Source organism: Ovis canadensis, chromosome 3 (assembly GCF_042477335.2).
Source record: "Ovis canadensis isolate MfBH-ARS-UI-01 breed Bighorn chromosome 3, ARS-UI_OviCan_v2, whole genome shotgun sequence".
In the NCBI taxonomy this organism is placed as follows: domain Eukaryota; kingdom Metazoa; phylum Chordata; class Mammalia; order Artiodactyla; family Bovidae; genus Ovis; species Ovis canadensis.
Window position 1 is genome coordinate 185,088,467 of NC_091247.1, and position 23,442 is coordinate 185,111,908.

The window sequence follows — 23,442 nt, forward strand, 5'->3', positions numbered from 1 at the left end:
AACACTGGATTCTATTTCTGGCAGATCCAAGTTAGTTGGCAAACCTCTACCCCCTGCTTCCCAGCTCAGCACTCAGAGGTAATGAGCTCACTGTATTATGTGGCATTAGGAGAAGTGCCGGGTACCAACCAGGAGAGGAAATAGACTCCCCACTCTCCACGAGCATCAGTCTGCACCTGGGGCTTGGGGTTCAGCTCCAGGCTCAGGGAAAGGCAACTCACATTGATTGAGTGCCTACTGTTTGCCAAATGCTGCTCAGCACATCCGGCCCCTCCTGCTCAGCACATCCGGCCCCTCCTTTTCTCCTGAGCCTCATCTTGTACTATTTTCCCTCTCCTGGCTTTCCTGCCAAACTGAGTGTATTTCTGTTCTTCCACTGGGCGACTCTTTCTCTTCCTTTGCATGTCCTATTTCCTCTGCTTGAAACTGTCTCTGGTCAACCCCAGTGCATTCCACAAATCACAGGCTCTCTCCAGACTACTAGCCAGGTGTTCTCTAAGTGTCTGTTGAATGACTGAATGATGGCATGAGTGACTCCTCATAACAGCCCATTTGACAGATGAGGAAGCTGAGGCAGACACCATCAAGCAGAGAGCTAGCTCATCCAAGGTTGAGATATGGCGAGAGGCAGTGCCAGGATTTAAATCCAAGATCATTTGGTGGCCAAGCTTGTTTCCTTTCTACCACACCTGGCTCAAGAGTTGAATGAAGGGGTGGACAGTGATAGGGAGGGGGGAGTGGGTGCCAGTGGAAAAAGTGAGAACTCAAGCACCTCTCTGCCCCATTACTCACAGGGAGTAATGCTAGAATCAGAGGTGAAACCTGGTCGCACAGTGTTTGGCTGAGTTTTTGTGAGTTTGGCCTCCTGTAATCTCTCTTGAGTTGAGGGTTTAAAGGCTCTTCTCTGTAGATGAGAGGTGCTAGACCTGCAGCCCGGTTGGCTGTCAGGATCCAGAGAGCCATGCTAACTCCCAAAGTCGTTGGCACCCTTTGGTTAAAGGGGCTTCACGTCTCTGAGCCTCAGTCTTCCTTGTGCAGAAAATTAAGGGTTGTTGAAAAGTTAAAGCAGTTAATTGTGCAGCATGCTTGGTGAGGCCTGCCCACTCCCATCTTGAGACTCGCCTAAGAGAAGCAACTGATAAATATTAAGCTGGAAGACCTATTGTTCTTCCATTACCATTGAACCTCTTCCGTCTCAACTTTTCCTCTGTGTCATGTTTTGTTCTGCTTTCCAGGGCTGTGGGAGGATCAGATGTGACAGAGGATGGGGAAGACATCAGTGGAATCCTATCCAAAGGACAAGGCTAAAGGAAGTTGGGTTGCCCTTCTGCTTCCACCTGGACTACACCAAGTCAAGCCTAAGGGGCCCAATAAATATCTGGAGAGGAGCAGAGGTTCCATGAGCTTGGGAGATGATGATGATGATAATGGTAATAGGTATGATAACAGAGATGATGAGTAAGGAGATGATGGAGATGGTGATGGAGGAGATGATGGAGATGGTGATGGAGGAGATGATGGAGAGGGTGATGATGGGGGAGATGATGGAGATGGTGATGGAGGAGATGATGGAGATGGTGATGATGGGGGAGATGATGGAGATGCTGATGATGGAGGAGATGATGGAGATGGTGATGGAGGAGATGATGGAGGAGATGATGGAGATGGTGATGGAGGAGATGATGGAGGAGATGATGGAGATGGTGATGATGGAGGAGATGATGGAGGAGATGATGGAAATGGTGATGATGGGGGAGATGATAGAGATGATGATGGAGGAGATGATGGAGATGCTGATGATGGAGGAGATGATGGAGATGGTGATGGAGGAGATGATGGAGATGGTGATGATGGGGGAGATAATGGAAATGATGATGGAGGAGATGATGGAGGAGATGATGGAGATGGTGATGATGGGGGAGATGATGGAGATGATGAAGGAGAAGATGATGGAGATGATGATGAACGAGGAGATGATGGAGATGGTGATGATGGGGGAGATGACGGAGATGATGATGGAGGAGATGATGGAGATGCTGATGATGGAGGAGATGATGGAGGAGATGATGGAGGAGATGATGGAGATGCTGATGATGGGGGAGATGATAGAGATGATGATGAAGGAGGAGATGATGGAGATGATGATGGAGGAGATGATGGAGATGGTGATGGAGGAGATGATGGAGGAGATGATGGAGATGGTGATGATGGAGGAGATGATGGAGATGGTGATGAAGGAGGAGATGATGGAGATGATGATGGAGGAGATGATGGAGATGCTGATGATGGAGGAGATGATGGAGGAGATGATGGAGGAGATGATGGAGATGCTGATGATGGGGGAGATGATAGAGATGATGATGAAGGAGGAGATGATGGAGATGATGATGGAGGAGATGATGGAGATGGTGATGGAGGAGATGATGGAGGAGATGATGGAGATGGTGATGATGGAGGAGATGATGGAGATGGTGATGAAGGAGGAGATGATGGAGATGATGATGGAGGAGATGATGGAGATGCTGATGATGGAGGAGATGATGGAGGAGATGATGGAGGAGATGATGGAGATGCTGATGATGGGGGAGATGATAGAGATGATGATGAAGGAGGAGATGATGGAGATGATGATGGAGGAGATGATGGAGATGGTGATGGAGGAGATGATGGAGGAGATGATGGAGATGGTGATGATGGAGGAGATGATGGAGATGGTGATGAAGGAGGAGATGATGGAGATGATGATGGAGGAGATGATGGAGATGATGGAGATGGTGATGGAGGAGATGATGGTGATGGTGATGATGGGGGAGATAATGGAAATGATGGAGGAGATGATGGAGATGGTGATGGAGATGATGATGGAGGAGATAATGGAAATGATGGTGATGGAGGAGATGATGGAAATGATGATGGAGATGGTGATGGAGGAGATGATGGAGATGGTGATGATGGGGGAGATAATGGAAATGATGATGGAGGAGATGAAGGAGGAGATGATGGAGATGATGATGGAGATGGTGATGGAGGAGATGATGGAGATGGTGATGATGGGGGAGATAATGGAAATGATGATGGAGGAGATGATGGAGGAGATGAAGGAGGAGATGATGGAGATGATGATGGAGATGGTGATGGAGGAGATGATGGAGATGGTGATGATGGAGGAGAGGGAGATGATGTTGATGATGAAGAGGTGACAGAGATAAGCAGATAATAGTGATGATGATATGATGATGGGCAGATGGGTGCACAGATGAGACAGCTTATAATAGCATGTTCAGGCCAAGCCTTAAGAAAGAAATAAAGGTACCATAGAAAGATCAAAGGACTAGTTGTTCAAAGGCCTAGATATTTTTCAATCCAGGCTCTGCCTCTTACTTTTCAAGTGACTTTGGGCAAGTCATTTGACATCTCTAAGCTTCAGTTCTGTCACCTCTAAAACAGGAACAAAAAGCCTTCCCTGCTTACCTCACTGGGAGCATATGTGGAGAGCAAGGGGACTTAATGCCCGTGCAAGGTCTTCCTCACCCACATGTCTTTAAGCCTCAATTTCCTCATTTACAAATGAGGATACTAGTGCCATCCCCACATAGTGATGTGGCCTAGTTAAAATGGGTTCTCTTGTTAGCAGGATTAACCCCGTGCCTGCGAGAAGTGGGGGCTGCATAAACGATCCTTGCTGTGGTTAATGTCTCTGGTTCATTCTAGTTTTTTCTTTTCTGGCCACAGCCTCAGCTTGGCCTGATCACACCCTCCTGGTCATCACTGCTCCCCAAAAAACTTTCACTAGGGGCTGCCCTCTATGGTCGTGCAGCTTGCTCACTGCTCAAGTGCACTCAGCTGAGGAAATTCAGCTTGTGTTTCTCCCTCCCAAAGCTGTGAGCCTCAGAGAGGGGCTGCCTCTGCCTAGAAGATGTGCCTTTTTCTAAATCTCATGAAAACTATACATGCTAGAAGGCACCTGAATCACCTTATGGTGGGATTTATTCAACTTAGAAATGTGGAATCAGATGGAGCTTCAGAGGGGATCTGGCCCAATATTCTTGTTGTAAAAAAAAGAAAACCATTCATTCAGGCATTCATTTATTGAACTTTTACTGGATACCTGCTATGCGACAGGGCTCTCCCGTTGCCTCAGTGGTAAAGAGTCCACTTGCAATGCAGGAGCCACAGGAGACGCGGGTTCGATCCTAGGGTCAGGAAGATCCCCTGGAGAAGGGTATGGCAACCCATTCCAGTATTCTTGCATGGAGAATCTCACAGACAGAGGAACCTGACAGGCTATATAGTTCATGGGGTGGGTCACAAAGAGTTAGATACAGCTGGAGTGACTTAGCACACATGCACATTATATAACAAGTAGCACCTCTCTGCTTAGCAGGAGGCGGAAGTGGCCAGGAGAGGAGTAGGGCACAGGACGTGACTGGTCCAACTGTGCTCCTGCTGACCTCTGACCTGGGGGAGACCCGGTGTCCTCATTCCTCCCCCTCCAGAGCTGTACGGCAGGATCCTGAAATGCCAGGTGTGGCACCAGTTTACCATTACTTGCTGTTCTCTGCACTTACTGGCACCTGACCCTGTGCCTTTGATCCGGCTGGGCTTGTACACTGGTAACCCACTGTCCTCTGCTCAAGGCTCAAGGCTGATTTAGATGCCAAGGCCTGCCAGGGCTGGAGACCCACTTAGGGGCTGCGTGGCCCTGGATGGTGCATTCAGCCAGGAAAGAGGAGTCAGAACCTGGCTCTGGGTTTGCCTGTCATTAACATGTGTTGAGTTTGGTCAAGCCACAAACCATGTTTGTTTGCAAGATAAGAAGTCTGAGTCACATGACATATAAGGTTTTGCCAGTTCTAATCTTCTGGTCACTGGTCCTCAAACTTTGGCATGGGAATTACTAGGAGCCTGGTTAAAATCAGCTCTACAGCTTCAGATTTGGTGGATCAGGGGTGAGGCCTGTATTTGTCGCAAGTCCTAGATGCTGTGATTCTACTAGTCCAACCACTGCTCTAGCAACTCTGGCTGCACATTAGAATCACCTAGGGGAGCTCTAAACAGTGTGGATATCAGGCCCAACCCCAGAGCAATTAAATCAGCATCTCCAAGTGGAAGCTTGTGCTTTGTTATCATTTAAAAGCTACGCCCCCCCATCACCACCCCGGGTGATTCAGGGATAGAAAACACTGTTCTGGAAAAGTGGCCAAGGATGTGAACGCACACTGATTGGGTAAATGTCTGATTTCCCTTTGAAGAAATGTCTCTGAGATCCCAACTCAGCCCCTTATTGGCTGCCTGGCTTTGAACAGTCTCCCTGAGCCTCCATTTCCCCTCCTGAAAGTGGTAGCTGTTAGGACCAAACTAATCTGCCTCCCCATGTCTGCCCTCCCCTTCATCTTGTCTCCAAGGAGAACTTGTGCATTTCTTCTGCTCTGAGGCTGTTCAGCTGAGCACAATTCAATAAGCATTTATTAAAAACTCACAGTGTGCAAGATGCTGGCCTTAATGATGTGGGAACACAGAGATGAATCAGGCTCTGTCCGCTCTCCAAGGAGCTCACATGCAAGTAGGGGAGATGAGGCATGTGTCCAAAACATGAGGCAGGATGTGTCACAGGCCAGAGAGGAAGTAACCGTGACAGAGACCACTGTATGCAAGGCCCCGTGGTGGGAGACCCTTTATGATACATTCTATGATCCTCCCAATAATCCATGAGGTAGCTTAAGTATAACACCCACTTTACAGATGAAGGAACTGAGGGTTAAAGGACTGGCCAATTACCCAGGGTGCAAGAGCCAGGTTTTGTTGCCACAGGAGCCCAGAGCAGGATGAGATTCACACCATGAGAAAGGCAAGGAGGCTTTGTCAGAAGAGGTGTGGACACTGTGGTTTGAAGCCTGTGTAGAAGTTCAAAGAGTAGATAGAAAAAAAAAGGTAGAGAAAAAGGTAGAAGGGTTAGCATCACAAAGGACTGGAGGAGGGGAATCCAAGCTTCTTGAGGGACCCAGAAGTGGTTTGATTGGCTGAAATTCAGGCTAATGGTGTGGCACAGTGGGAATCAGATCCTGGTTGGAGGCCTTAGGTACTGGGCTAAGGGGTTTAGATTTTATATCTCAAGAAGTGGGGAGCCATTGAAAATTCTTGAGCAAGGGATGGCATTTTTAGGAAAAGATGACAGTGGCCATGGGTTATGAGAGAGGGAGGGTGATAAGAGAGCCCAGTAAGGAAAGAGATGGCTATGATAACTGGTCCATATGAGACGGTAGTGCAAACGGGGGGCGGGGGGGGGGGAGGAAGCCTAGGAAAGTGAGCACACGCAGAAGGTGTCCTGTTGCCACGTGAAGCTTCCTTGGGCATCCATTCCTTATGCGCACCTGTTTACTGCCTGAGCCACTCTGCACTGGTGGTGGGGGGGCAGGGGCAGATGGGTCTCCTGGGGCCCCACAGCTCCATATACAGCTCCCCTCAAGATGGGGACATGGTCAGTGGAGCATGACCCACTCATGGCAGAGAACTGGGCTGAAGCAGCAGGTAATGGGTTCCTGGGCCAGGTTAAAGCTGGCCACCTGCCATGTTTCCAGGATGGGGGTGAAGGAACCAGCCCCATGGCCTAAGTCCTCCTGACCCAAGCTATCCAGATGAAATGTACCACCCTGCCCACCTCCTGCTGCGAAGTTCACAGCCAGCTCAAGTCTCACAGCCTCTGTGCATCAAGCTGAGCACAAACCCTCCTGGGCTAAGCCAGTTCCTAGAAGCAAAGTCTAGGTGAGGAAAGAACACTGGGCTGGGATTCTGCCACTTGCCAGCTGGGTGGTCTTGAGTATGTCCCCAAAGCCTTTCTGAGGTCTATATATTCCACATCCTCCGGATAGGGGACTGATCACAGTCAAGGAGTCTGTAAGTGCTGAGTCCTCCATCTAGTCCCTCCACCTCCATCTACCCCATCTTCCTTAACTTCCCTGAGGAATCCGAAGACCACACAGAGACAAGAAGAGCAAACCACTATTTACAGTCAAAGGCCAAGACCATCTTTGTACGTTTGTCACTCTGTGGACCTAGCATAGCATACCCATTTTATAGATGACATAACCAAGCCCAGGTAATTTCCACAACTGGCCCAATTGGGCTCAAATATTTGAGCAGACATAGAGGCAGACTGAACACTAATGTCTCACCCAAAGGAGCTGGACCCTCAGCTTGGTTCCCCCCAGACCCCTTTGCCTCTCATGAGGTCTGAGAGCAGATTGGCAGACATCCCCCAGGTCCAGGGTTCTGGAAGAGAGGCTATAGGTCCCTGGCTGATACGAATGATGGTTGGACAGACACAGAACTGCATCCCTTCACTGTCCCTATACCTCATCACACACAACATTTTTTCAGTCTCCTGATAACACTGGAGAACATCACTGTTGGGGGCTGCTGCTGCTGCTGCTGTTAAATCGCTTCAGTCGTGTCCGACTCTGTGCGACCCCATAGACGGCAGCCCACCAGCATCCCATGTCCCTGGGATTCTCCAGGCAAGAAGGTCTTTAACACCTCTCCCAAGCTGGCCCACCTCCCTTTTACACTCAGGGCACATCTCAAGCCTTGGAAGGCTAGTTTCCTGCTAGAATTTAATAACCTTGGTTTGTTTCCCTTGTGTTTATTTTTGTTCTTATCTTCTATTTATGGTGAGTGATACTGGTTTTCCATTTAAGGCAATGATACAACAATTCTCCAGAAAACGTGTTTGGGGCAAGGAAGGGAGGAGTGGGTCGTGGAGCCAAAGACAATTCTAAGTAATAAAGATTGATATCTGCCCTGGTTCAAGGTGGGGAGAAGCGAAGAAAGAGGTGCTGCCCAAGAGCACTCAGTATAGTATGTCCCCAGACCTGCGTGTCGCGCAGATCTCCATTCAGGCGCGCTTAGGCCAAGGTGACTCCGCGGCCCCTCCTGACGGCACGTGCGCGGCCCATGTGTCATCCTGCGGGGTCCCGCGGGCCCGGCGACCTAGGGAGGAAAGCGTTGGCTCTGGGCGGGCAGGCCGGGCGCCCCGGAGGGCCCCTGGGGTTTTCGGCGGAGGAGGAGGGCGCGGGAGCTGTGGCGCGCGGGTTGCCACCTGACCAGGAGCGAGCGGCTGGGGTCCCCGGCCAACCCGCCGCGGGATCCTGGCGGGTCACCTGCGGCCGGGGCGGTGTGCGTGTGAGTGCGTGCGCAGACGTCAGCCTCCCAGGCCCGCTCCGCCTTCCGCTCACCGCGCGCACCCCGCGCCCCCTGCCGCCCCCACCCTCAGCTCCCCAGCCCCACGCGCCCGGGCACGCGGAGCGCCAGACTGCGGCGCCCGGGCGGCAGCGGGCGGGGCCGCGGGGCGGGGCCAAGCCGCGGGGCTCGCCACCATTGGTTGAGCGCAGCACCCGGGGCGGGGTGTCGGGCGAAGGCGGGTGGGCGCGCTCGCGGGGGCAGAGGCGGGCGCCGGGCTGCGGGACTGGCTACTCTCTTGCCGCGGAGAGGGCGAGCGGGAGCCGCTCGACGGGTCCACGGAGAACCGCTCGCAGAGGCGGCGAAAGGCGTCCAGGCCTGAGCTGGGCTTCTGCCCCTGGAACGGCCATCTGGAGCTTGGGCTCCGATCACTTTTCGGAGGAACCATTGACCTCGCCCGGCGGGAAGAAGAGGGGCGTCCGCCTCCAGGAGCAGGAAAGAGGGAGGAGCCAGAGCCCCGCAGAAAGTTCGCCTCCTCTGGGGGACCGAGGGGAAGAAGTGGGAGGAGGAGCCTGTTTAAGGCTAACTCAGAGCTGCGAAATCTTAGGGCGGCGTTCAAGGCCCCCTCCCACACGGGCGCGCAGCAGAGTGCCCTGCTCCTCTTTCAGCCGCTGGCTTCGCCTCGCAGGGAAAAAGCATACCCTCGGGGCCGGGGGAGTGGCAGAGCTGAGGTCGAGGCCGAGCCGGGCAGGCACCCTCCACCCGAGCGATCCCCTTTGGAGCGGGCGGAATAGGTGGTATAGACAGTCGGGAGGGTAGGTTCGCCCACCCCGGACACGCACATACGCACGCACCCGCAGTCACTTCCAAGGGACCCTCCAGGAGTCTCTTAAGGACCAGGAGTCACCCCTTCTGCCCTCGCCCCCCAACCCCGGAGCCCCAAGCGGGGACCCCGGGATCGGACGTCCCCACGCTTCCGGGCACCTGGCTCAGCAGGAGTCCCCCGGGTCCGGGCAGGGCAGGGCCGGCGGCGGCGAGCCGGAGCCCGCCCAGCGCCCGGGCCCCGCCGAGGCCTCGGAACCCACTCATGGGGCACCGGCTCCCCGTGTCCCCTCGCCCGGCCGCGCCCAGCCCGGCGCCCCGAGACACGCAGAGGAGGATCCCGGCGCAGTGACCCGGGAGCCGCCGCAGCCCCTGGAAGCCTCGGCTGACGGAGAGGAAGGCTGCTCCCCGCACCTCCAGGCCCTTCCAGGCATCCCTCTGAGCCGCGCCAGAGGCCAGGCCCGCCATTCCCAGGTAGGAGGGAGACACCGCAACAGAACCAGGGAGGCGGGGAAGCCGGGGAGAAAGGTTTGAAGCTTTTGAGGGGAGGGTTAGGTGAAGCCTTACAGGAAGTGGAAAAGTCAAACTGAGCCTGTTATATACCAGCATCACCTAGTTGAGCAACTACTGTGTGTCAGGCTGGATGCTTATCCCAGGAAAGAAAGACTTAACTGAGTTTTTATTTAAAGAGATCTGGAGTAACAGCCTGTTTGAATATAAGGAAACTGAGGCTTAGAGAGGAAGAGGCACTTCCTTTCCCCAAACACTCCCCTCCTTCTTCCGAAGCTGGCTTCAGCCTGCAAACCTGGCTGAGGGTGGGGCTGGGGTGAGGCCAGCTGGTGGTGGCCTTGGTGAGGACCTCCTCTGAGAGAGCTTAAGGAGCGCCTTCCTTGTTTAGAGTTCTTTGAGCTTTGGGGGGAATTGGTGCAAGGAGTGAGTTTCCTGGGCAATCCCCTTCCCAAGATGGGTTTTCTGTGCTCAGCTGGCCAGAGGGCCTCCAGGCACCTCTGCAGGGTTCTGTCCTCCCTGTGGCCCCAGCCCTGGGAAGATGATGAAGGTTGTAGTCCTGGACCTCAGGGGAGGTGGGAGGCTGTGCTGTGAAGGGGCAGCCAGGTCAGGAGCCCATGATTCAGATTTCTTCTGGCATCAGAGGGACACAATGGGGTCCCCCAAGACCTCTGCCTGCACTCCAGTCCCGCCGCACCTGACTGCTCCAGGCAGCCCCTTGACTGCCGAGAGGAAGTGTCCCAGAGAAAGGAACCTGTTTGCCGTGTGCCAGGAGCTGTTTGGGCCTCTTGGCTTCTCACTGAGCTCTCGGGGCCACGCTGTGGGTTTGTTTCTACCATTTGATAGATGACCAATCCCTCTAGGTCCAGTCATTTGCCCAGGGCGACTGGACTGGTGAGAGGCAGATGTGGTCTGCCTCCTTTCTGCCACCTCAAGGGTGGTGAGATTGGCTTTGCAAAGCACCCATGACTCCCCTCAGTGGGGGCATGGAGGCCAGTGAATGTGTGTGTGTGCCCAGAGTCTGGGATGTGCCCTAATGGTGGAGGCTTGGGGTGTGTGGGAGGGAGGGAAGGAGGGAGGGCTCAGGGTATCATAAGGAGGAGCATGTGGCCGGACTCTCATCCTCTGCTCTTGCCCTTCTGACCCTTCCGTCTTCCAGGCAGGCCCTGGGAGAGGGGCTCGAGGGAGAAGAAGGGGTGAACCCACAGACACATGGGGCGGAAACTGCCTGCTCAAGGTCTGGGGGGGTCCTGGGCAGTGTGCTTGCCCCCAGCTATCTGCAGCAAGAGACAGAGGGAATTAGAATAGACCTCCAGGGTCATTCCCCCAACCCAACGACAGCTGAGGCTTCACCGAATCAGACACTGTTTTGAAAAAGCCTGATTTTGGCCAGGAGGTGGGTTTTTATAGAGGTAAAAGCCCAGACTTTGGAGCCAACAGCCTGATTCTAATCCTGGCCCGACCAGTCATCTGTGTAAACTGGGGCAAGTGACTCAGCCTCTCTGACCTCCCATGTCCCCATGGGTCCAGCAGGTTGATGGTGGGCCCCTCTTCATGGGACTGCCGTGAATTCATTGGGATAAGGCACACAGGCGCCCAGCATGATGGAGACCTGCCGGGCTGTGGTGACCATTCCCCCAGCACGGCCCCGCCACCTCTGCTCCAGGCCCTTCTGCCTCCCAGGTGCCCATAGAAAGACCCTGGGGTGAGTCACAGAGCTTGCATTCAGGTACCCATGTGCTACTGGTGGCTTCCATTAACCATTCTCTGGGCCTCCAGGGGGGAAATCTACATTCTCAAAGGGCCCTCTGAACTCTGACCCCTGCCTGCTTCTCACTGTAGGGTCAGCGTGGCTGAGGATGGAGAGAGGGGAACAGGAAGTGGAGGAGGAGAGAAGCTGTGCCCACAGCACGCCCACAGAGCCTCCTCTAGGGGAGGAGAAGGGAAGAAGGACACGGGGCTGGGGGCCGGAGCCCATGGAAGTGCTGTCACCTGACGGCCAGGAGTTGGGTGCTTCACACAGCCCCATGTGGCTGGGGCCATGTGCAGACTCGCAGTCTTTCGGAGGTGAAAGCCACAGATTGTTTTTCTCCTTTGCCCTTTTCTGACCCCCTGCCTCCTCTCTCTGACGTCCTCACGTCTACTCAGTCTCTAATGTTAACGCATCTAATGCCAAGAACTCTGAGCTAGAGGCTGGGGCAGGCAGTGATGGAGACATACCATCCCTGGGGGCTGCCAGCCTTCTTCTCTGTCTGTAGACAGAGATGACCAGCAGCAGAGTCAAGCTCCCAGCAGAGGGACTTGGGGAGGAGTCCTGGTGCGGGGCCTCTTCCCCCCCGATCCCAGCCTCCGTTGAAGGCCCAGGCTGGCTTTCTCCCAGCCTGGGAGGAGATTGAAGAGTTCAGTGCTGTTGGCTTCCTCTCCCTTGCTGCCCACCCAGATATGTGCTCAGTTCATGGCGACCCATCTCAGTGTAGCTCCTGGGCCAGCTAGATAGGGTGGAGGTGGAGGGAGAAGACCCCAGAAGGAAGCTCTGAATGATCGCCGAAAAGGAGAGCCGTTTGCTGCTTTCACACACAGGTCATTTATTGAGCACCTGCTGTGTCCACAGCACTGAAATAGGAAACCCTGCGGTGTAAGCTCAAAGTTGGCTTCAGGCACAAATTGGGTGGGGGTATGTAGGAGTTGTATGTTTGGAGTCACCATCCTGGCCCCCTTATTAACTAAAAGGGCCAGTCATGTAGACTTTTAAGCATCAGGTCCTTATTTGTGAAACAGGGAAGGGAATGCATACTTCATAGAGAGGTGGTAAGGGGAACCCTAAGGCATGGGGCAGACTGCCTGAGATTGAAACCCTGCTTGGCTGGTTACTGACTGTGTAACCATGAGCAAGGTACTAAACTTCTCTGTGTTGCTTTAGTTTCCTCATCTGTGAATTGGGGTAACCACCTACCTTCTGGGGATCCTGAAGGATGAAGTGGGTTAGTACACATTCAACTTAGAGCGCGCTGCATATATTAACTGCAAAAAAAATGTCAGCTGTGATTATTGTTCTATACTTAGCACACTGCTTGGCACACTGCAGGGCTTGGTTACTGCTGATTGTCGTCACAGCTCCAGGGTCAGCAGTATGCTGAGCTGGCTTATTGTGTGCGACCCTTTGCAATTCATTCATTGAGATCATCTTGGGAGCTTGGAATCGGCCATGTGGGAGTATTTCACCATGAAATTGACAAATGCTGCCAATCAGAGCTTTTATGAAGGTCTTTTAAAGAAACCACTTTACTGCACGGTGGCTCTCAGCTGGGCAGGGCGATGGTACTGAGCAGGTTGTGTGCAGTGGCAGCTCACTCAGCATTCTTGCCTGGAGAATTCCATGGATGGAGGAGCCTGGTGGGCTACAGCCCATGGAGTCACAAAGGGTCGGACATGGCTGAGCACCTTCACCCGCTTGGTGGGGTGAGAGGTGATATTTGAGCCAGACCCTGATAAAGGGAAGAGGGGTTCTGGGGGAGGGGCTGGCATGAGTTGCGCTGGTCCCAGCAGAGCTCAAGCTTACTTGGGGTTCCAGGTCGGGAGGAATTCTGGTGGGTGCTGAGAGAGGAAAAAGGAGGGTGGCTGGGCTATGAATGGCCTTTGGGTGGGCCTGATGGAGCCCCTGGAAGTTACTTATCTCTAATTGGGCTTTGGAGCTTGGATCCATTTCGGCCTCTCCCACAAGGTCAAGAGGTTCCTGTAGAAAGTTTTGGGTATACCCCAGAACCATAAACCCTTGGAGCTATGAGGGACCTGAGTCATTCTTGTGTCATTTTCTCTGACCTGCATCCCGTAGTCCAGGCAAACTCCCTGGACCAGGAGGCTGAAAAAATTGCTGGGCAGCCCCGTCCCTGGGCATGGAGGATGTGGTCTGGACTTGGCCTTTGTCTTCTTTCTGGGAAGGCCAAATGGCCATGGCACCCCCTTGCTTAAGAAATGCTCTCTAAAAGCTTCCCCATGCCGTGTCCCGGAGTCACAGGCTCCCGGGAAGCCAGAACTGCAAAGGACAGATGGTCCAGGCAGAGAACAGATTCTAACAAGAGTCAGCATCTTTGAGACCTTGCCATGTGCTGAGCCCTTTACAACAGCCCTATGAATCAAGTCCACTTTATAGATGAGAAAAGCGATGTCCAAGGAAGTTAAGCTCCTTTCCTAAGAGGAGTAGCGAGTTAGGGGCAAATCGAGGGGTCCAGCCCCTGCAGTCCCATCTGGGAATAAATAAGGGGTGAATGAACCCAAGGGTGAGTGAATGAGTAAAAATGGGTAGATGAAGGAGAAAAGAAACAAGAGAGGGATGTTCAGGCAGAACCCCACGGCTCTTAGAGAGATCCCAATCCAGCTTTCTCATTGTACAGACAGAAGTTAGTGAAAGTCACTCAGTCGTGTCTGACTCTGCAACCCCATGGATTATACAGTCTGTGGAATTCTCTAGGCCAGAATACTGGAGTGGGTAGCTTTTCCCTTCTCCAGAGGATCTTCCCAACCCAAGAATCGAATCCAGGTCTCCCGCATTGTAGGTGGATTCTTTATCAGCTGAGCTATCACAGAACCAAGTAAGAGGCTGACAGGGGAGGCCACAGCCTCCAGCACAGGCTGCAGGGCCAGGCTCCCGGCTTCCTGACTCTCGATCCCCTCTCTCTGCTGCAGCCCCGAGCCATGATGAAGACCTTGTCCAGCGGGAACTGCGCACTCAGTGTGCCTGCCAAGAACTCATACCGCATGGTGGTGCTGGGCGCCTCTCGGGTGGGCAAGAGCTCCATTGTCTCCCGCTTCCTCAATGGCCGCTTCGAGGACCAGTACACGCCCACCATCGAGGACTTCCACCGGAAGGTTTACAACATCCGCGGTGACATGTACCAGCTGGACATCCTGGACACGTCCGGCAACCACCCCTTCCCCGCCATGCGCAGGCTGTCCATCCTCACAGGTGGGTGCCGGAGGGGGTGGGCACGGGAGCTTGAGTATAGGAGTGTGTGTGCTCGGTACTTTACGGTTTGCAAAGCACTGCCTCCATCTGAGATGAAGCTCATGAGCCGCTGTGCACCGCACCGTGAGGTTGGAGAGGTATTGCTGCTTGGCGACAGAGGATGGAGCCAGGGCCCCAGAACCCTTCCCTCTGACTCTGGTTTAATTGCTTGTGGCTGCTGGTGCTACCTTCCAGATCTGTGGCTTTTCCTAGGAACAGAGGGGCTCCTGCCTACTTCCTGCCGCGGGTGACCCAGCAGAGCTCCAGGGCCCAGGGTCAGTCTGTCAGACTCAGATCTATTGACACCCGAGGCCTTTGCTGCCTCTCAAAGAGGCAGGGACAGAACCCAGACAGTGATCAGTCAGAGAGGCTGGTGGGAACTGCCCATGCTGGGAATTCAGTAATAATCACAGTAACGGCCATGGCGATTGCTAACTCTTATCAGGAGCTGCGTGCCTGGGCCTCTTTCTAGAGCTTGGCATGTATTTAATTAATCCTCACAACTAACCTAGGAGATGGGTATCTGCCTCCATTTTACATGTGGGGAAGCTGAGGCCCCAGGAGGTTGAGCTACTCCAGATGATAACACAGCTGGGAAATGGCAGTCTGGCTCTCAGGCTTTAACTCTGGGCTCTCCTGTAGCCTCTCAGTCAGGCTGGGAGCTGGGGAGGGAGGGGAGCTTGTGGGGTACTAAGCAGGGGTAGATGAAGATGTGAAACTTGGCCGTGCTTTTCATCACCAGAAACTGGTCTGCCTGAGTGCAAATTTTGATTCTGCTGCTTCATGGTTTTGTCCCTCTGAGCAAGTGACTTGACCTCCTTGGGCCTTGATTTTCTTATCTCTATCATATCTGTACCCATCCTAGAGGCCTTCATGAGAATTAAGTGAGTTTATATAGAAAAAGTGCTTGGCAAGTAGAAGGTGAGTGCTCGCGAAATATGGGTCTTATGTGAAACCCGCATTTGCAGTGTGCATGCAGTGGGCTTTGCAGTCATTTCCTAAGCCACACCCTGCCGTTGTTGGGCAGCTGATGAAGGAAAGTTATCAGCAAGTAGTCCCCTGGCCATCACTAAAACAACCGCACAAATCGAAATACTTCTGCACCAAGAAACCCTTGCTATCCCCACCCCTCCCCCTACAGCCCAGCTAAGACCCCTCCCCGAGTGCCCTGGGCAGATGGCTTCCTTTTCCAGCTGTTCTCGCTGATCATCTAATCCAGATCACACTCGGCCTGCCCCACTCCACATTTTGGAGAAGTTTGTGAACAGAGGGAGCCTGGGCTGACCTGGGTTCCAGTCCTGTCTCCACCACTTGGTAGCTTACACATAGGACCAGAGGTTCAGATCTCAGTCTTTCCAGCTGCACAATGGGTATAATGTTGCTTCCTCCCAGGGTGACTCTTCAGCCTACAGGAAAGTACCAGGGGAGGAAGGCATGGGGGCATTTCCAACACAGTGGGGATTGCAGAATGTCAGCTCCCCCTACCATGGGGAGGGGACACAGTGCCCACCGATAGAAATAAAGCTAACCAAGGGAGGGAGAGACAAGATATAGAGAGGAACCACGCGCATATTTCCAAACTTAAGTTTTAATTACACAAATAACACACAAATGCATGCTCCTCTAAGCATATAGATAAGGGTAAAAAGCTCTCTTGACCCTTTATTCCACCCCCGCCAGGCTCCTGCCTCCTCCCCCAAGGTACCATCCCATCAGTCTTCCAGACACCCCATGAACATATTGACATTCATGTTTGGGTCCCCAGAACAGAGTATTTTCGTCTTCTTTATGTGCACGTGTCATTCTGGGCACATCTGTCTGGCCACCCGTATTTTTGCTCGCCAGCCCATGCCTCATTTTCCAACCTGGTGCTGATGCACAGCACATTCTGAAAGCCATTAATTCTGCCGCCAGCTCTCCTTCCAGCTGCCAGCCAGGCATCTCTGAAACTTGGCATGCAGCTTTGCATTTGAATGTGTCAAGGCCGCAGAGTCCTCAGGGGCCTGGGATTAGCCTACCAGGATGGGTTTCACAGCCCAAGCAGAAATGGTTGCCAGGCCGGCACTGCCTTGCAAGTGCCTTTCTCAGCAGCCCACACCGCCCTTCATCATATCGCATCCCGTCCATGCGGCCAGCTTTATGAACACCCACTGTGCATCGTGACAAAGCCTCCTTTTGCTCCGGAGCGTGTCATTGGCAGGAACGCAGTCCTGAATGTGGTGGGTGCTATTTTGGGGGGACAAATGGTATGCCCTGGGGGTCCAGAGGAAGGAGGCAGTGGGGCTACCAGAAGCTGGAATTGCTTGATTTTCCTCTTGAGAACGTGGGCTGGTCCCCGGTGCCTCTGAGCCCCAGTTTCCTGTAAAACAGGGATCTTAACATCTCCCCACAGGTTCTCAAGAGTTTATGCCAAAGTGCTTTGAGTGTGAGATTGTGATCACTGTAGTGAGATCTGACAGTCGAGGTAGAGGCACTGGTCTTCTCTCACCCTCCCCACCTCCCCATCGTCCCTGTTTCAAAGACCTGCACTGAGGGATACAGCAAGTTGTAGCAGGGGTAGCGTGGGCCTCAGAGGCTAGTGTGCACTGGTCCATCCATAATGTATTCAAAAAGCAGCGGGCACCTGTGTGTGCCAGGCACCAGGAATTGGGTCCATGTCTCGGCCCAGTCACGCCTGAGCTGTGTGATCTCGGGCCAGTTGCTCACCCTGTCTGAGCTTCAGCCTGCCCACCTATTGCGTGAAGGTAATGAAATGCCCCTCACAGAGGTTTCATGAGGAATCAAGGGGTACTCAGGTGCCTCTTACACGTGCTTGTGCTCATTATCCTTTTGAGATACAAGTCACCGAGCCCATGTCACTCTCCACTTATTATCTCATCAGTCCCTCAGAAGCATCCTGCATGAGACAGGTGGGGAAACTGAGGTTTAGGGGGGTGGCATGACCCATGTAAGGCTGAGTGAGGGGGCAAGAGATAAACCTAGACCTGACTCCTGCCAGCCCTCTCGGCTCCTACTGTATACCAGGGTCTCCAGGCCCCGGGGATGTACACTGAACAACAGGAGCCCTGCTCTTGTGGAAAGTGTAGTAATTACTATTCTCACACAGTCCACACAAGCTCACCAATCACTCCCTCTGTCTACAGCCCTGCAGGGAAATGTAGGGTCGATCCATTGTGGTTGAACCAGGCTGTGCCACGTATTAGCTCCGTTACAAGTGATTTAACCCCCTGGACCTCAGTCTTCTGCTCTGGAAAACGGGAATGATAGCAGCTCCCCCAGAGGGTCACTGTGACGGTCAGGTCAAGGAGTGGGGAGAGGCCAAAAGAGCTGCCTCTAAACTTACCTCCCAGGGTTTCTGTATCCACAGGCGATGTGTTCATCCTGGTGTTCAGCCTGGATAACCGGGAGTCCTTCGACGAGGTCAAGCGCCTCCAGAAGCAGATCCTGGAGGTGAAGTCCTGCCTGAAAAATAAGACCAAGGAGGCGGCAGAGCTGCCCATGGTCATCTGTGGTAACAAGAACGACCACGGCGAGCTGTGCCGCCAAGTCCCCACCACCGAGGCCGAGCTGCTGGTGTCCGGTGATGGGAACTGCGCCTACTTTGAGGTGTCGGCCAAGAAGAACACCAACGTGGACGAGATGTTCTACGTGCTCTTCAGCATGGCCAAGCTGCCGCATGAGATGAGCCCCGCGCTGCACCGCAAGATCTCCGTGCAGTACGGGGACGCCTTCCACCCCCGGCCCTTCTGCATGCGCCGTGTCAAGGACATGGACGCCTACGGCATGGTCTCCCCCTTCGCCCGCCGCCCCAGCGTCAACAGTGACCTCAAATACATCAAGGCCAAGGTCCTCCGGGAGAGCCAGGCCCGCGAGCGGGATAAATGCACCATCCAGTGAGCGGGAGGGATGCTGGGCTGGGGCTTTGGCCAGGCCTTTTGGGAGGTGGCCCTGGCACCCGCTGCCCACATCCCCCGGACGAAACCCCAAGAGCAGTCACATTCCGAGACCTTTGGGGGGCCAGACCGGAGGACCCCAGCCTCTAACCTCTGTATAGTCTCCTGCCTTCAACCGCTTCCCTCTGATTCCTCCTTTCCCCCGCTCCCCTTGGGTTTCAACTTCTCCGTGGCGGGGGTGGATCTCTGCTGGTCAGGAGGAAAGGCTGGGTGACATACGGACTTATGTCAGGACCCGAGTCAGAGCTTGCCTGTCCTTGCAAGAAACGCTGATGCCAGACGGGCCAGGGTACCGGCTTCCAACGGAGACTTCTGGAACATCAGAGGATGAAAACAACACCCCAAGTTGGCTGGGAGGGGGCTCTGCCCTCCTGGTGTAAGACGCAGCTTGGTTTAGGTGGCAGCTGGAAGTTTCTTCCCCTACCCCGTCCTGAAACACTAACCCTCTGGCTCAGCAGTTTCTATCCCCTGCCCCCTGAGTTGGCCCCCCCCCCGCTCTCCCTGACTTTGAGCCAGGGGCGTCTCTGTGTTCGAAGTGGGTGTGGCCACGTCTCCTGGACCACGCCCATCTCCTGGACCACGCCCATCTCCTGGACTGCCTCCCTCAGCCTCCCCTCCCAGGTTCCCCACGTCTGCTGGTTGTGCTTTGTTGTTGCAGCTGTTACGTCCTGTTCCCAGTAGAAACGGAAATCATTGTACTGTAAAAGCCTAGTGATCCCTCGTTGGCCAGGACCTCCCCCCAAGTTCAGATCCACCGCCTCCACGGGGGACACCTTCCTCCTTGGCTCCCAGATGGGGTTCCCGTGGCCTGTCCACAGCTGGACACTGCCCTCCTCCCGAGCTTCACGGTTTACGCTTACACAGACGGGGCAGGCAGGCCGGGGCTGCGTCTCCTCCTGCCCCCATTTCACAGAGGAGGCAGCTGAGACTCAGAGGGCCAAGGAGCCGGCCCTAGCTCCGCCTGAAAGCTGGCTGTCCTCTGCTGTGCTTGTTCCTCAAGCATTTATTGAGCACCTGCTGGGTGCTGGGTCCAGTGTGCTAGAAAGCAAAGAGGGTGAGAGATGCGCGTGACGCCCCTAAGGCCGAGGCTCCGTGGCGCCAGCCTCTTTCCCTCCCCCAGCCGGGCCTGACTGCCTCTGTTGCCCTGCTGCCTCTGTGCACGCAGCTGTGAGGGGATGTGGAAGAGCGCCTGGGAGCTCTAGCTGAACCCAGGAGAGGCAGATGAGAGGAGCTCCCAGGGGGCCTTTTCCTGGCACCTCGGATGGGGTTGTGCTGGGTACCCGGCGTGGTGGAATTTGAACCTGTGGACCAAAGGCTCTCATCATCAGCTCTTAACAAAGACGTTTTGTATTTTAAATCTCTTTGAAACTATTGAATTTTAGAGCCACAAGGAGCCTTAATGATTGTCTCGTGAATCCGAGGCCCAGAGAGGGTAAGTAACTCGCCCGGGGTCACACAGCAAGCCTATGAGTGGCAGAAGCAGGGTTAGGTCGGGGCATTCAGCACACACTGTTATGTGCCCCTTCTGATCCTGCCTCAGCCCCTGGGGCCTTTGGGGATTTGAGGTGTCGTCTCCCTGAGCCTTTCCCCAGATCGGCCTTTGAGGGCTTCTGCAGATCATGTGTACATTGTACCCAAGTATATACCTGTACACACACGTGAACACACAGAGAGATACATGCCCTGGCTTCAGCTCTGCACACCCCACACCTCCCACCCGGCCCTGCCGCTCAAGGCAGCTGCTCTGACCCTGCTTCTGTACCCCCACCTGGCCCCAACCTGAACCCTCTAAGCAGACCAGGTGTCCTGGCCAGGACAGATGTGTGGCCTGCTTCCCCGTATCTCTGTGTACACTCTCGATTAAAGTGGGTTTATTTCTAAGCTGTGCCGTTGACCATGTGTGTTTTCTGTATTTCCAAGAGGAGGCGTGGCTCTTCTGCAACCATAGCTGGCCTTTCCGTCCCCAGATTGCACCTGCCTGGTGCCCTCGCCCTGCAGGTCAGCGCTGAGTCAGCTGTCGAGGTTAATTAAGTACGTGGTGGGAGTGGGGAATAAAACCCCAAGATAGGAGGGAATAACAACCCTGGCCCTTCTGGGTCCTCCGAGACCTGTGTGCTGAGGTGTCTGTGTACCTCTGAGGAGTGACCAGGTCAGACGAGAAGCCTCCTCCCCATGGACCATCAGCTCTTTGTGATCACCCTGCGTCTGACTTCTAGGTGGCACCCAGAACCACACGGAGAACATTTGGCAATAACGGGAAACAGTTGTGATTACCAGAACTGCGGAGAGGGGCGGCATGCTATTAGCTCCTGGTGGGGGATGTTGCTGAACACCCTCCAGGGGCCAAGGGCAGCCCCCACCATAAAGAGTTACCCTGTCCTGAAGGTCAGCAGTGGGCAGCCTCCCCGCTTGGACTGTCAACACTTGAGACCAGGACACGGCCCATATCTACGTGTGGTTGATACAACCTACAACTTTGTGAACAGTACTTAATAAACACCGGACAAGCAGAATGGCCCTCGTGTGAAATGACACAGGACGTGGGTGGGGATGGCAGATGGAAATGGGGGAAGGTGGGGTTGGGGGAGGCTACGTGTCCCTGTGTAACCCCAAACGTGGCACCTTGAATGGAAGTTCTTGGACCGAGGGGAAGGGATCAACCACACCCCTGCTGTGTGAATGACACCCCTCCTCTCGCTCCGTCTTCTCTTTCAGCCCCATGAGAAACATGCTCCTCGTGTTCTCCCTTCTAGTGGTGGGGAATTAGGCTCAGAGCACTCACTATCTTATCCAAAATGGCACAGCAAAAGGGGTGAAGTGGCAGATCATGGACTTGAAATGAAGGGTCATCTGAGCTCCGTGTGGGGGAGGAAAGGATTTTGCATCTGGGAGATGGAGACAGGTCTGTGCTTTTGATGGATCAGTAAGTACCACTGAGCTGGAGGGCCAGGCCTGGAGAGAGAAGTTCAGAGAAAAGGAAGACAAGGTCCCTGTGGGCCAAGGGCTCATGATTCAGAGGGCAAGATCCCTGTGCGGGCGTCTGGGTGAGCCCGGCTATGGTGTTGGAAAACCAGCCTGGGAGAGCTCCCAGCCTCCACCTATGGAGGAGCCCAGCTTTCCTCCCATCCTTTGCCCACGCCAGCCAGAGAAGGTCCACGTGGGAGGCAAGTCACTGTGATGCTCTATCAGTTCTGGGTTTTGTAAATGTGAGATGTGGAGGTGAACATTCCTTCCTGCATTGCAGGTCAGAACCGCACCCTAAGAAGGGCTAAATGGGGAGGCAGTTGGGCGCACCCACGCAAGACTTCCACAGTGCACCAGAGCCCTGGCACTTCTGCCACGCTCCATCTCCATGGCGGAGGCAGTGGGGGGTGGGGTGCTGTGAATACATCTTATCTCTTCCCAGACTTCAGTTTCTTCAGCTCTTAATGGGAAGTGGTGAGGAGGACAGCTGGACCAGACAGCACATGAACAGCCCCTTACAGCTCTATGTTCTCTGCGAGAAGGAATTAATATTCCCACTATATAACCCACAACATTCTGATCGTTACTAAACAGAACACGTTTGCTCCAGTCCTGGCCCCAGCCCCACTCCGTGCATCCCACAGATTCACCCTGGAATGGGGTTAAGCAGAGGAGGGAGATGTCCCAGAAAATCAGCCCTGGGATGGAGGATGGAATAGATTGTAAAAAAGTTCCTGTCATGCAGAGAGCATTCAGAGATAAGCCCAGAGCAGCCAGCTTAACCCCCATCCTAGGAAGGGAGCACTGGGAATCTGATTTCTGAGAATTCTAAGCAGCAGACTGTAAGGACTCATTCTGTTCCACCTCCTTGAACCTGTCACTTACTCCAAAGAAAAACTTCAGTCTGCATTCTGGCTTGGTGGGGGGCTGATGAGAGGCCACCGGGGCTCAGCAGCAGAGGCTACTGGCAACGCGGAACGGAAAAGGAGCCGACCTTTGTTGCAGGCCTGCTGTGCACCAAATACCATGCTCAGCCTGTTTCCACATCCTCTCATTGCATCCTTGAGGCAAAGCTATATGAATCCTCATAGGGGGGGCCTGAGGCCCAGAGAAATAAGGCGTATGCCCGGGGTTGCACAGCCAGTTAAGTGGCTGAGCTGGGCTAGAATTCATGTCTGATTGCAAAACATGTTTTCTCTCTAGAGCTTTCATAGCTGAGCCAGATAGAAGCTGCTTTCTGGAGGGAGAAGCCAGCAGGTTGGGGTGTGATTGTGAACATGGTTCAGAAAACTCAGGTCGATGTCATTCACAAGGAGTGAGATGCCTGCCCCTCATAACCAAGGGCACAGCCGCTGTAGCTAACAGCTTAGCTTCTCTCTCATGGAGAAGCCCGAGGTGAGCAGACTAGATCAGAGGATGGCTCTGCTCTGCCGGGTCATTCAGCATGCAGGTCTCAGCCTCCTCCATCTCTAGGATCGTGTCACATCTGCAAGGTCAAAGCCACTGCCACATTCCGGTTCAGCCGGAAAGTTCAGGGAAGAGGGTGCAGACACTGCACCTCTGCTGTTCTCAGATCCCTGGACACATCCCGTCCACTCACTTTCCACTGGCAAAACTTGGACTTGTGTCTGAACCTCCCTGTGAGAAGGGCTGGGAAACACTGTTCATTGCTGGCTGGCCCCGTGTCCAAGGGTGACTCGTAGAAGAAGACGGGGAGCGGTTGGCTGGCCAGCTAACAATCTCCACCCAGCCATCTTCACACAGTGGTCTGAACCTCAGGACTCATGTCCAGCCTGTCTTCCGACAAGCTTCACACTGCAGACATAATCAGAAAGCAGCTCTGACTTCCCAAGGCCTTTTTCAAGCGGCTCTGGGTTTTGCTTTCCCCCTCCCTCCTGAGAACTGGGACTGCCCCATGACTTTTCTCACTTGTACCAGAGAAAATTTGGGTGGCAACACAGTCCCAGTTTGGTTGAAGGAAATGGCAACCCACTCCAGTATTCTTGCCTGGGGGATTCC

The 23,442-nt window shown here is 54.0% G+C and overlaps 2 protein-coding genes across 2 annotated transcripts; both read left to right on the forward strand.

Moving 5' to 3' along the window:
- Positions 1-1,454: 1,454 nt before the first annotated feature.
- LOC138436381 (probable inactive protein kinase DDB_G0270444) lies at positions 1,455-3,200 on the forward strand. Its single transcript, XM_069581983.1, has 4 exons — positions 1,455-2,165; positions 2,268-2,408; positions 2,511-2,651; positions 2,754-3,200. The coding sequence occupies exons 1-4, from the start codon at positions 1,455-1,457 to the stop codon at positions 3,198-3,200; spliced, it is 1,440 nt and encodes a 479-aa protein (XP_069438084.1).
- A 5,197-nt stretch (positions 3,201-8,397) lies between these two features.
- Positions 8,398-20,340, forward strand: RASD2 (RASD family member 2). Its single transcript, XM_069581088.1, has 3 exons — positions 8,398-9,471; positions 14,188-14,467; positions 17,874-20,340. Exons 2-3 carry the CDS (start codon positions 14,197-14,199, stop codon positions 18,401-18,403), a joined length of 801 nt encoding a protein of 266 aa, XP_069437189.1. The 5' UTR covers positions 8,398-9,471; positions 14,188-14,196; the 3' UTR covers positions 18,404-20,340.
- The last annotated feature ends 3,102 nt before the right edge of the window (positions 20,341-23,442 follow it).